The sequence below is a fragment of the Silurus aristotelis genome (genome assembly GCF_946808225.1).
Source record: "Silurus aristotelis genome assembly, chromosome: 15".
NCBI classification, from domain to species: Eukaryota; Metazoa; Chordata; class Actinopteri; order Siluriformes; family Siluridae; genus Silurus; species Silurus aristotelis.
Genome location: NC_139588.1, coordinates 19264869 through 19278618, shown reverse-complemented (window position 1 = coordinate 19278618; position 13750 = coordinate 19264869). Strand labels below are relative to the sequence as shown.

The following is a 13750-nucleotide window of genomic DNA, read 5'->3' as shown; positions in this document are numbered from 1 at the left end:
AATCTCAATTTACTTTATTGGTAATTCAGTTTAAACATAAAGAATAAGAACTAATATTCAATAATTGAGCGCTACTGTTATATTGTGGGGTAGTAAATATCATTTTGAAGTAATGAGATGTCAGAATAATCTTTTATGCATAAGATATTTTATAAAAAATATCAACATTGGCTACAGATGACCAGATTTGCATACGCACACACATAGAGCCCTATACAATGGGAATAACAACATGGACCCAATTCACCTCTGCAGGACTTTCAATGATGTTCCATTGCACAGTGCACACTTTATACATGCACACATTTCTGTTTCTTGCATTTGCACCTTTGAACATTTGTAATATGATGTCTTGTGTTTTCCTTAGGTGCTTAATTTATGTCATAGGATGCTTGTAGGATTCACAGAATAAGAATTGTGGTGTAACAGACTGTTTCCTGTACATATGACTATAAACTTTTGCATCTCGAATTTTCCATCATACTAACAAATCCCTTGTGAAAACATCTGGATTCAGTGCTGCATGGCACTGCAATGCATTAAAATCAGGCCTCTCCTTTATAAACCCACAGTTTATAATTGTTTACACTGAATCCCTTTGCACTTTCCACACCGGATGGATTAGACTACTAATGCAGATGTTATTCCCTGTGACTGATGTATTTCACAGCCCAAGCTGAAGATCTGTTTAAGAAGCCTGGCAGATTCGCCTCTGCTGATTCACTCCTTCATAATGTTATCACTTTAGCAGATTGATCAACAGCACAAATCTATCCTTGCCGGTAAATGACTGGATATTTTTATCCTGTAAGCCTTTTGGTTCAAGTTCATCCTGGAATATGGTTGCCAGATTCTCTCTGTACCCAAACAATGAGCATGCAGGTTCTGAACAACACAGTGTTGGGATTCCATTTATTTTGAATCTCAAACACACGTCTTGGCTCTGAGCTGGTGAATTAATTCAAACATGTTTATCGTCACTGCTGATAGATTCGATTGGGTCTAACCAGCTACAACCTGCCAAAACACAGACGAAACTGGTAGGCAATAAATTACCAGGTTATTTACTCTATATACCCAAACACTTGGAGATCAAACTCATATGTGCCTTATAAACATTATTTTTTTCAGATTTAGTCAGTCTTTTCAGTACATATTTGGTAAACTGAAAGCATCATAGAATGTCAAACCTTGTGGTGGATGGGCTACAACAGCAAGAGACCATGCTGGGTTCCAATGACAACTATGAACAGCCAGGTATAAAAGAAATTTAATTTCTGCAAGACTGATCAAAATTAAGCACCAACAGCATGAATCCATGGACCCAACCTGCCTTTGTCATTAGTCTAGGCTGATGAAAGTCGTGTGATGGGACTTTAATACCAATCAATCACTTGAATGCCACAGCTTATTTGAATATTGTTGTCTTTTAAAGTCATCTCAAACTGTTTTCATGAGCATAAGTTTCTATATTCTCATTGCCCTTCCAAGTTTCTTGGTCTTTGCATGTGGTAGAACAGGAGACTCACAGCATAGAAGTGATGCATTCATGTCGCCATGTGTGGCTGTTGATCAACTGCAGCTGATGTCGTAGGTGCATCAACAAAGTTTTGACTAAATGCTTTTAATTATGATGTTGAATCATCTTTTAAAATCTAAAAATTGTTGCCAGTACAAATTTCTGTGGTGAATTTCGAACCACTGATCCTTGATTACATCACCAACCTCTACTTAAGGTCAAACAGAGATCCCATCCTGTATTTTTTTGTCAAACGGTCGTCTACTTTACACTATAAATTTTGTCAGCATGTGATCAATTACTCCCATTTGAACTTATTGAACGACACATCAAGACCCATTCTTGCTGTTATAACAAATTCCACTCTTCTGGTGCGGCTTTTTATTGGAGAGTGGATTTGGGCAGTGATGTTGGTTGAGGAGGTCTGGGGGGCAGTAACTTCTCCAGTTCATAGGGGTTAAGGTCAGGGCTCTGTGTAGGCCACTTGAGTTCTTCCACTCCATGTCTTCAATGAGTTTGAGCACCAGGAACACTGTCATGCTGCAGGTTTGGGCCTCCTAGGTGCAGTTAAGGGGAATCTGTAATGCCATTGCATTCTCCTGTGCATTTGTGTTTGTGGTAACATTTTACATACACATATTGGATGGTTTGGCACCATATATCGTATTTCCTGCAGCAGGGGAGCTGCCCACTATCTGCACACGGATCCATTATATCCGGCCTGAGAGATAATATCATATTTTTTATGATAACTGGCAACGTAAGCACTGCACAGTTCCCACACTTCATCCCTGAAACCATGCCAGAAAACATGAAACGATCTCGGCCTACAGCTCAAACACTCTGCATGTTTGGAAGTACATATCTTTGTGTGAGCAACTTTTCTCTCTTCTGAAGATGAACAGCAATGCACACTCTCACTCTTCCACGAGTTTCACCCCAAGACACAGAACCCAACCCCAAAAATGGATGAACTAACAACCAAAAAATGCATTCTGCTCGGGCAAACGTGTAAAATGTATTTATTATACGTACTATGTTATTTTCACCTTTAGTCTGTATCCTCTCTGTCTTCATCTTGATAAATTAAAGTTTGGCATTTAGACCCAGTATTTAATTTTACCTCCCTCTATGACTGAGTTTAACACCAGTGGTTTAGAGGTACATACATAATAAGAGGGATTTGAAGTCTATTGCTTGCTGTGGGATGAAATCTGGCAACCCTTCTCCCTCAACTAGAGAGAGAGAGAGAGAGAGAGAGAGAGAGAGAGAGAGAGAGAGAGACACTTCTGGAAAAGTCGAGCATTGCAGAAACATGGGTGGGGTGCACAGGGGTGGGAGGGTTGCGGAGGGACTCGTGCTCGGGCGCTGAATCACGCCGCCGCCTCGGCGTATAAATAACGGGACGCGCGCGCGCCGGGCTCAGCAGAGGACGCACCGAGGACGCACCGAATCCAGCTGCGCGACGCGAAGGCTGCGGTAAGTGCGCGTCACCTTCCCCCGCATCCGAACTATTCAATACACCTACAGAACACAGTTGTTGCAATAATTACACTATACACAAACATTAATAATAATAATAATAATAATAATAATAATAATAACAAAAAAGCAAAACCTCAGTAATTGCGCAGTTGCAGAATAATACAGATTGATGCATGAACAGTCATGATGATGATGATGAGGATGACGGAGCTCAAGAATGGTTTTCATATTGCATTCTTTCATGATATCAATGCTCAACTAATAAATAATGTTAGATTTTGTATAAGATGAAATACAACACTGTAGATAAAAGTAAACGTCTGCAACAATCTAGATTAGTTGTTCTCGAACTTAATAAATAGAAAATAATATAAAGTAAAAGAAATACCATAGATTTCTAAAAACTTGCTTTTTTTGTTTTGTTTTTTTTTTTTTTTTGTAAAATCATTGTTCTTGTAAAATTTTCTCATTCCTAAAAAAACAATCCTAATCTGGGTACATTCTGTATGTTCTGAATATTTTTTATATTTTTAAATTATTGAAAATAATAACTAAACTATTTTGGACTGGAATGACAGGAATTTGGGACATTTGAACATTACAAATATATTAGTCATTCTTTAGGCATATTGTATTTAAATCTATTTTGATAATATTTTGACAGAATCCAAATTCATACATCAATAGAGAGAATTTTAAGTTCAAGTGTATACAAGTGTATAATCTGAGTTCAATTTTAAACAGTAAAAACATTAAACCAGCCAGAAAATGAGTCTTAGATATTTAATTAATTACCTATTATTTACCTGCATATATGCAAACAGGCTGAAATCTTTTTTTTTTTTTTTTTGGGAAGAGTTTGCAATGAAACTAAGGCTGTACAAACAGGTCTATTTTGTTTGTGAAATTGTAAGCAGAGATGTAACTAAGGATTAACCAGCTATATAGTTCACCCCTGCATTACTGGAGAGGATCAGGATAGCGTTTGTAAATGCAGGGAAGGATGCATGTGTTTCTGTTGTTATACTATGTACCAATAATAATAATAATGATAATAATAATAATAATTAACAATATCATAGTATTATTTGTTGTATCATTAAAACGTACCGAGGCTCAAACATTTTCTAAATCGAATCGCAAATATTTCACTATGCAGGTAATAAAAAAAAAAATCTGGTACCTGATTGCAGTCCTAATATAGTATGTAAAAAATACTCAGGAACACATCACTAATCCCATGCATAATACCCAGAATTAAATACAATCAGTATTTTATTAGATATTACAGATATTATCATTACCATAACTCTGGCAGTAATGTAATTGTGTAACTATGCACAAACACACACACACACACACGGTTAAATAGTGTGTCTGGTTGCTCACCCTACCTGAGGTGAATGTGTATTGATTTTTTTAGTGCAGAGGGGAATTTGACTCTAAGGGTAAAACAGGCCCATGTCATACTGCCCCTCTTTTTCTCAATGCAGCACAGCTACACATTTTTTTTGTAAACACCACCAAAGACACCCTGCTAAGCACATTATTTTTTGTCTGTTCTTTTGGGTCATCAAAGCAAAGACTAAAGCGCTGACTGTAATTTGCTAAATAACAAACACAGCGTAATATGGAGAGATTAGGATTGTATAAATATGTATTAATATGTCATGTATTATAATGCAAATGTTTGGCAAAATGGTATCTGTTTTTAGGATAGAATAATGTTTTTATTTGATTGAATAAGCATCTGTTCTCTCTTTTACATAACCCACTTCTTTGCTTTGCTAATTAACATTAAATAAAGTCAAACAGTCTAAAAAGACAGAACTATATGATTAGTTCAAGCACTATGAAGATGAATATTGTTTTCCCCAAATATTATACAAGTTTGAAGGTGCCATAATCAGAGAGTAGCCCGATTAATAAAACGTATTAAACTTATAAATAAATAAAACAATAGGCTGAGATTTATATAGTGTAACTTTCTTCCGGCTTCTCCCATTAGGGGTCGCCACAGCGGATCATCCGCATGTTTGATTTGGCACATGTTTTTACGCTGGATGCCCTTCCTAACGCAACCCTCCCCATTTATCCGAGCTTGGGACCGGCACTAAGACTGGCTGGGGTTGTTTCCCTGACCGGGGATCGAACCTGGGCCGCAGCGGTGAGAGCGTTGCATCCTAACCACTAGACCACCAGGGGACCTTGAGATTTATATAGTGTATATAAAAGAAAAATGAAATACAAACAGACCAAACGCTTCACTTAAACTGATTATCTACATTTCTATTCTGTTATTCTGTACATGGATAGAAATATTACCAAAAGGAAAGCAAAGTCAGTTCCTGTTATCACTTAGTTTACAGCAGCTATAAACAACCTCTCATTTTCTCTGCAAAAAACGCAAAGTCTCTCCCATGTTGGAAGCATTAAAGGTTTACAGTTTATCATCTGACTGTTGAGAACAACTAATACTGGGGACTTATTTACAAAAGAAACAAATAAAGCCTCTTCCAGTAAAGATTAACAACTGGACATATTGGATTCCTGTGAATGAGCTGTTATTGTAGAAACATATTTGCATTAGAACGTTAATACTCAATTAAAATGTATTCGTTAATAATTTATAACAAAGACACATTGTCCGAAAGCAGCTTTACAGAAATAACATGTCTAATTGGATGCTCCAGTGTTAGAATCTGTTAGAAACCCCTGTTAGAAGGGACAGTTCTGACTGTAAAATAAGGATTACAGGATAGAAATACAGGAGACTCCTTATAAAAATGTTAAATATATCCTCTTTCTAGAAAGCTTAATTTAGCACTTCAATTAGAAGTGTCACATGACGTAAAGACGTCAATGATGCTTTAATGATAAAAAAAAAAAAAAAACGTATTTGTATGAGAACCTCAAATATAAACCCGCTATTATCCGAGCTTCTGATCAATGGAGAAAGCAACAGCACTGAGGGAAAAAAAATCAAGATAACATAACATCCTCTTGAGCCCCTCTAACGTCAGGTGTGCATGATATGTTTTCTCAGTGCTATGAGGTCCTCCAGCCTGCAGCTTCTATTGCGCACATTTCATCGAGCAGTGAATGCAGACAACATGTGTGCTCCTTATATAACCAGCTCCCCACACTGATCTGCACTGACGCAGCATGCAGGCTTTCTTCCAGCATAACAGCACTCAGCGCACACAGAACGCCGGACTTATCCTCAGCTATTTATCAAGAAGGCTTGTGAATGGTGGCGCAGTTTCTTTAGCTAATACGGTTAGGAAAATACATTCACCGTGTCCTTATAACCCTGTCGCACACAGATTTAAGATTCTGGATTTCTGCCTGCTTATGAAGCAGCACACATAAATCCACCTCATAATCTTTCCAGGCAGAGGTCACAGGGTATTAAAGACTGGTGCATGTTGGCTAACAATGTGTCTGAAAAAATACAGAACAGGAGATTTATAAAAGAATGCACAGGATCACACACTTGCATGCTTGACTGTTGTTTTGTTCCAGGGTTATAACACAAATACCGCACAAAATGCCGCATTTGCACTCAACAGAAATGACACACCGTTGTTTCCGGGACTGAAGATACTCTCAAGAACAACAACGATTTAAAAACTTAAAATGCCTATTCCCTACAATTACATTAATCACAGAATATGACAAAGTAGTGTCTTACTTCTGTATATGCAAGACAATATTTTTTTATCACTTAAGGCAGACAACTATAACAGAAAGCTAAATCTAGCTAGTAACTATTATCTTGCTATTAGATTGATTTAGCTACAACAGCTACATACAACATAATAGCTAGATGACCGATACTGACCCTGTTTTTAAGTAGCTAAATAGCTAGCAAATTGAGAATTTAGCTACTATTGCGCTAATAAGTACTAAATAATACAGGGTATTGAATGTAAACAGAAGGATTTTTAATAGAGTGGCTAAAAATGTAGCTAGTTAGTATAACTATAAAACATGACATGAAAAAGTGTTGTAAATATAGCTAGCTGGCTAGCTGGCGACGGGTTGTGATTGGAGCGGCTAAACTGCTAGCTATTATTATTCTGTAAAAATGAACATATTTTAATATAAGGTTTTCAATATACTGTAGTTGTCAGTAGAGTGGCTAAATTTCTATGTAGCAGCAATAAATTGTCAAACGTTTTGGGACACATGACTTTTCCAGCCATCCCCAAACTGTTAGCACAAAGTTGGAGGCACAGAATTCTCTTGACATCTTCTCGAAAGAGTAGACGTTATTATAATAACAAAATGGGAATCAATGTGGAATGCAGTTTTCAGAAGGCACACACAAATCTAATGGCCAGGTGTCCACAAACTTTTGTTCATATTTATATGTCCAGGTTTAATGTAGTGTCTGGTTTTATGTGTTAGAGGAAGTCATGTTACATGTCTTTTTCCTACCGTAAGTGTGTTTCCTGCATCTGAAAGCCGAACTCACTGAAGATGAGGGCGTGTTGGTTTTTGCTGGGCCTTTCGCTCCTCTACATCTCTGCTGAGTGTCTGCTGTCCCCCACCAAGGACGACCTTAATCGTGAGTACAACAGATGGCCTTCCAGTTGAAGCATCTGTATCAGACATTGCTTAATGGTAGCTGTGCACCCACAGAGATCTCTCAGCTTGGAGAGAAATATGTGGATAAAGAGATCGAGAATGCCATTAACGGTGTAAAGGAGATGAAGACCGTGATGGAGAAGTCGGAGGAAGATCACAAGAAGTTCCTCTCAACTTTGGAGGAAACCAAGAAGCAGAAAGAGGTCAGAGAAGATTCTGGTTTTCTTCTTTTCCTCTGTATAATTGTAGTTCGGAAGAGTCCTAGACCTCCAGAATTTCTGTTGTGCATTAGGAAGCGCTGAGGGTTGCCCAGGAGATGGAGGAGAAGCTGAGCGAGGAGGAGGCAGTGTGCAATGAAACTACACAGGCTTTGTGGGAGGAGTGTAAGCCGTGCCTGAAGAACACGTGTGTAAAATTTTACTCCCGCACCTGCAGCAGCGGTTCAGGTCTGGTGGGACGGCAGGTAAGATCTGATCGTGGTGCACTGGAAGACTGTACATTAGGTGTAGTCTATTCATTTCTTGCCAATATGCTAACACTTGCTTCTAAGCTAGAGACCATACCATAACCATACTGTTGTTTCTCAGCTGGAGGAGTTCCTGAACCGATCCTCGCCTTTCTCCATCTGGATTAACGGTCAGAACATGGAGACTCTAGAGAAAGAGGACCACCAGCAGACGCAGCACTTCCAGGATCTGGAAAGGCGATACACCGACGTAGCCGAAGGCGTGGACAGCATTTTCATGGACAGCATGAGAGTATTTGACCACATGCGCTCCCTGCACCAACCCAGATGGTTCCACAGACCTTCCCGCATCTACAGGTCCCTCTTCCATGACCCAGAGTTCTCAGGCTTCCACAGCATGTTCCAGCCCATGATGCAGATGACTCAAGACGTATTTGAGTCGTTTGGGTCATCCATGGGGGGTGATTTGAACTTTCCCTCAGAAGGTAAATAAACTGTACTGCTAAGTAATAGTAAGAGAATTGTCCCAAACCATACATAGACTATTCATCATCTACTTGCACTGCATTGTGGGCGATCTGTACATTTAAGACTATTGTTATACATTTGCATTTATGGCATTTGGCATGCGGCTTTATCCGGAGCGACTTACATTTATATCATTCATACAACTAAGGAGATATGGGTTCAAGGGCCTTGCTCAGGGGCCCAGGAGTGGAATTTGGTGTGGCTGGGATTTAAACTCATGATCTTCGGCTGCAATGTCCAATACCTTAACCACTAAGCTACCACCTCCCGCATTGTATACATTCATAAACGTACTTCATGTTCTCCTGGTAGTTATTGCATTGTTCTTGTTTTAAAAATTATTTACAATTTCCTTTCTGTTTATCCTCTGTTTTATTGACAGGCGACAACATGAATGAAGACGTCGTCATAACTAAGCCGTTCGGAAATGATAAAATGACCTGCCGGGAGATTCGCCGCAACTCCGCGGGTTGCATCAAACTTCGGGAGGAGTGCGAGAAGTGCAAGGAGATTCAGCACATTGGTGAGTACTTTAAATTCAGGACAATGAAATTGCCATCTCATACTAGCATGCGACTATAGGTTAAATTATAAATAGCTTCGAATGGCTCAAGAAATGACAGGGATGTCATGCTGTTGATGGAAATTCATTAATAATTTTACAAAGGAAAGATTACCATCACCCCCAAAGTGTAAAGATTATTTTCCAGCACAGACCACGTGTGTTACCATGTCTGCCATTTCATCATGGACAGTGAGTTAGAACATAGAGCAAACGTGAAATTCTGCACATAACTGCACAAATCAGACAGAGACGTGAGGTACGTTTGACTTACGCTGATGCTGCAACGAACCGTTTGAGGTGTTTTAACTGGCACGCGTACTTTAAAAGCTTAAGAACATCACTGGAAGACGAGGAAAGATCAGGAAGACCTTCAACGAGCTCAACCCCGAAAATGTCTAAACCATTCGGCAACTTGTGCACGATGATCGTCGGAGAACAATCCGCATGATCTCACTACTGCACCCACCCTATTCACCAGATTTGGCTGCTGCAGACTTCGTCCTCTTCCCGAAGATAAAGACTCGGCTCAAAGGTCATGGTTTTGACACCATTGTGGAGATCCAGAGTGAATAGCAGAAGATGCTTGACACACTTCGAAAAGAAGACTTCCAGTACACATTCCTGACGTGGCAGGACCACGGGCAGCACTGTAACGCAGTGCAAGGGGACTAATTTTAAGTTGATGAAGTGTAAAAGTAGATAAACAAAGCGAGTCTCAAACCTTTTTTTTTTTATAACACCTCGTACTTATGCAATTTGCCAACTCTAACACTTAAAAATTTTTTTATGGATAAACACATTGTACATTTAAGCTATTTATAGTTATACACATTTAACTGTGGTGGAGGAATAGGTTTCTGTTTTACGCATCAAAAAAGCGATAAATGGGCGTTTCTTCATAATACTCTCCTTTTTACATATTTTTGTTTGTATATCTGTTTAGGTGGAGCTCTTGTTATTCAAGTCCCTGTGAATTAGCTGATAATTAATCGAACGAAATAAAATTTTAACAGATGCATTAATATAAGTCTGGGATTTGCCAAAACACATCCTGACCAATCAGATTTGAGAATTCAAAAGAGCTGTGGTAGTGACGGGTCGTTAATGAACGATTTAGTCATTTTAAATGAGTCTTGCATGTGACTCAGAAGAAAGTCAGCGAAAGACTCAGAGTCATCTCAAAGAGCGATTAGTTCATATTTCTACTGGACGCACATGAGCAAAGCATCGCAAAATCTTTGTAGTAGTGGAGTAGTTCAGTCATGTGACTCTCAGACGCAATAGATCAGTTTTTTTTTTTTTTCTTGAATCTTGACATTATTGTTACAATAATTATGGGAGTCACGTGACAAAAAAACTAACACCACGGACCAGAAGATATGAGTTGAAGCTACTCATTCTGTTAATCATAATTTGTCTTTCGCCGCATTATTATATTTTCATCATTGGAACTATAGTAAAAGATGGTGTATGTAGTTGTATTGGGGAATCTGCTTATTGAAAAGGTAACATTTTATTATTTCTGATTAAATGAACGAGTTTCAAATAACCGAGTCACTAAAATGATCGGTTCTTGCATAATAAGGTGCTAATAAATGCTACAAATGCTAAATGCTACTTCAGCTACTTCTAACTTGTCAGGGTGAAGGTTTTGTTGAAGCATAAAGAGGACTTGTTAGATATCTGTGCTTCCGCAAGCTGGTGTTAAATGAGTCTAACAGGAAGCCAGCTCTTCTTTATCTTGCTCCACTGGTCAGCAGCAAGCTGATAATTCTAAAAAAAACCAAACAAATAGAATTCAATGGTGTTGTTTTGCATGAACTGGCACAGTAAGTTGCTTTTGTGTCTTGGTGAATAAACCTACCAGTTGAATGCGCTCGTCACAGCCCTAATGCTAAAAGGATCTAAGCATAGTTCTCTGGTGCAGATTGTTCTGGAAAGAAGCCTCTGGAAGGTCCACTGAAGGAGGACCTGGAAAAGGCTCTGGCTTTGGCCGAGAGATTCACAAGGGAGTACAACAGTCTCCTGAGGCACTTTGAGGAGGAGATGTTCAACACCTCAAAGCTGCTGGACACGCTCAGGAAGCAGTTTAGCTGGGTGTCCTCGCTCGCCAACCACACCACCAGCGACAACAACGGCATCTTCAAAATCCAAACAGTGAGTCCTGAAGTTGTGTTCTTTCTCGCATTCATACTCCAGACTGTATGTAACGCTCTATTCTGCCTTCATAAAGGTCATCTGTAAGGACACGGAGGACACTGAGAAACCAGGCGACACCAACGTATCCGTCAAACTGTTTGACGAGCCAGAAATTAGCTTCAACGTACCAGGAGACATCCCCTGGACCGACCCCAAGTTCTCCGAAGTGGTGGCGCAGGAAGCTCTGGATCGCTACAAACAGAACACTGTGTGGGTTTTTAAGAAACGTTTCTGGGAAATTCTTCCCTCAAGGCTTAACTGGGTGTATTATTAGAATTCATTGCACTTTTTTACAAAATCTGCTTCTTTTTCTATTACAGAGTTGCAAAGTAACGCTGAAAGAGGCCGGGTAGACATTCCTGTTGAAGAAATCGACCCAGTAATCATCACTGAAAAACCAAACAACAAAAAAAAAACCTGCTTTTTATCAACATTTATCATTTATCAGAATACAAATAGCTGGATATATATACTATAATTAACTGGATGTTCACTATCTAGCTTAATTCCTGCTGTATTATCCTAAACTAGGCATCGCGAGATCCTCAAGCATCTGTGTGAAAATAAAAGCGCTTCCGATTCCTTCGTAATAACCAGATGTATGTTGTGAAATGGATAATAAAAACGTACAAATAAACCCACCGACCACGTTACCCCTTTATATGCAAATTATACACCGACCAAGTATGACATCATAACATTTTGACCGGTGAGGTGAATACCACCGATTATCTCTTCATCATGGCATCTGTTAGTGGGTGGAATACATTAGGCAGCAAGTGAACATTTTGTTCTCAAAGTTGATGAGTCATTGATGCAACAGCGGCATCTCCGAGAGGTCAGCAAAAGGTGAAGGTCCTGTGCCACATCTCATCCCATTTGCTGTTTTTTTTACACAGATCAGAAATATTCCTGTGACCAGCTTCTTTTTAATTTGCCCGGAACTTTTAATAACACAGTTTTATCTAATTGCAAGGGGATGCTGCTTCAGTCATATGTACTTAACAGCGCAGTGAAATCCTTTTCTTCGCAAATTTCAGTGATGTTAGAATCTGGGGTCAGAGCACAGGGTCAGCCATGACCCCTGGAGGACAGAGAGTTAAGGGCCTTGCTCAGGGGCCCCAAGAATGGCAGCTCAGTGATACCGGAGTTTGAAATCCTGACCTTCCGAACAGTAGCCCAGAGAGTTAACCACTAAGACACAACAATCCCATCCAAATACATGTAAAGCAGACATTTTAGCCTCAGATCATAGAGGTCCCAAATATACAGACAAGAATCCTGAACCAGAGTCTGTGGTCTAAATCAGGGGTTTCCAACCGGTTGAATGGCTAATGAGGTGTGTGTGTGTGTGAGAGATTCGTGTATGTAAATTTGAATAAGAATATAAGAATATAGTTCAGGGGTCACCAACTACTGGGCCATGGACATGCATCATTAGTTAACGGGCTACATGGAAACAAAAACTTCTTACATTTTATTGACTTTCACATGTGCTAATTTCTCACAAACTCTTTTTTTCCCTCAAAGCATCAATTAAGCATCAATAAATTAAGCTCCCACTGTTTCTGCATTATGGTAATTTGAGTTACATTTATAGATGTTGATATATGAATTTTGTGTTTAGTTATGTGTGTAGCTGCTACAGGTTCATGGAAAAACTGGTCCATGGTGCAATAAAGGTACCAAAAAAAAAAAGGGTACCTATTATTCCACTAGAGGGCAAAATAGAGCAATTAACAAAAAAAAAAGAAAATAATAATTAAACATGAGGCCACATCAATGTCCAAAAGAACTACCTTAAATTTGAAAATAAATGCACCGATGCTAATATGGGGAGAATAGAGCATTTTCCACTTTGACCTGACGAACTGCTTAACAAGCGGGTGACAAAACCCTGAACACAGTTGAAATTCATGACCAAGTTATTAAAATATTGTGCCATTTTTATTTTGTGTAAAAATCACACAGCTGCTAGTTCATTCTGCAGAGATACATCCATGCAGTTAAACATCTATGATCCCACAGCCATAATATAAGCAATTAAATAGAATATTTGCTATTAGTTAGCAATTAATGCAAATTTACATATGAGCTCAAAAGGTGTGTATCGTACAATATACAACAAACCCCTTATACAGTACATCGACCTGAACAGCAGGAAAAAAAACAAACAAACGGTTCACTTTGTTTCAACACTGGGGGGGAGGAGGAGGTGGAGGGGGGAGAGAGAGAGAGAAGAGAGAGAGAGAGAGAGAGAGAGAGAGAGAGAGAGAGAGAGAGAGAGAGAGAGAGAGAGATTGATTAGTGTAAAAACCTGAATGACAGGAGTAAGGCTTCAGGGAAAAGCGGGACAGACGGATAGACAAATGAACTAACCAAACACTTAAGACGT

At 39.1% G+C, this 13750-nt stretch overlaps 1 protein-coding gene across 1 annotated transcript; it reads left to right on the top strand.

Moving 5' to 3' along the window:
• The first annotated feature begins 2756 nt into the window (after nt 1-2756).
• clu (clusterin) lies at nt 2757-11992 on the top strand. The gene is made up of 9 exons (XM_083562532.1): nt 2757-2998; nt 7454-7577; nt 7652-7800; nt 7890-8060; nt 8185-8548; nt 8974-9114; nt 11084-11313; nt 11390-11565; nt 11676-11992. Exons 2-9 carry the CDS (start codon nt 7490-7492, stop codon nt 11686-11688), a joined length of 1332 nt encoding a protein of 443 aa, XP_083418658.1. The 5' UTR covers nt 2757-2998; nt 7454-7489; the 3' UTR covers nt 11689-11992.
• The last annotated feature ends 1758 nt before the right edge of the window (nt 11993-13750 follow it).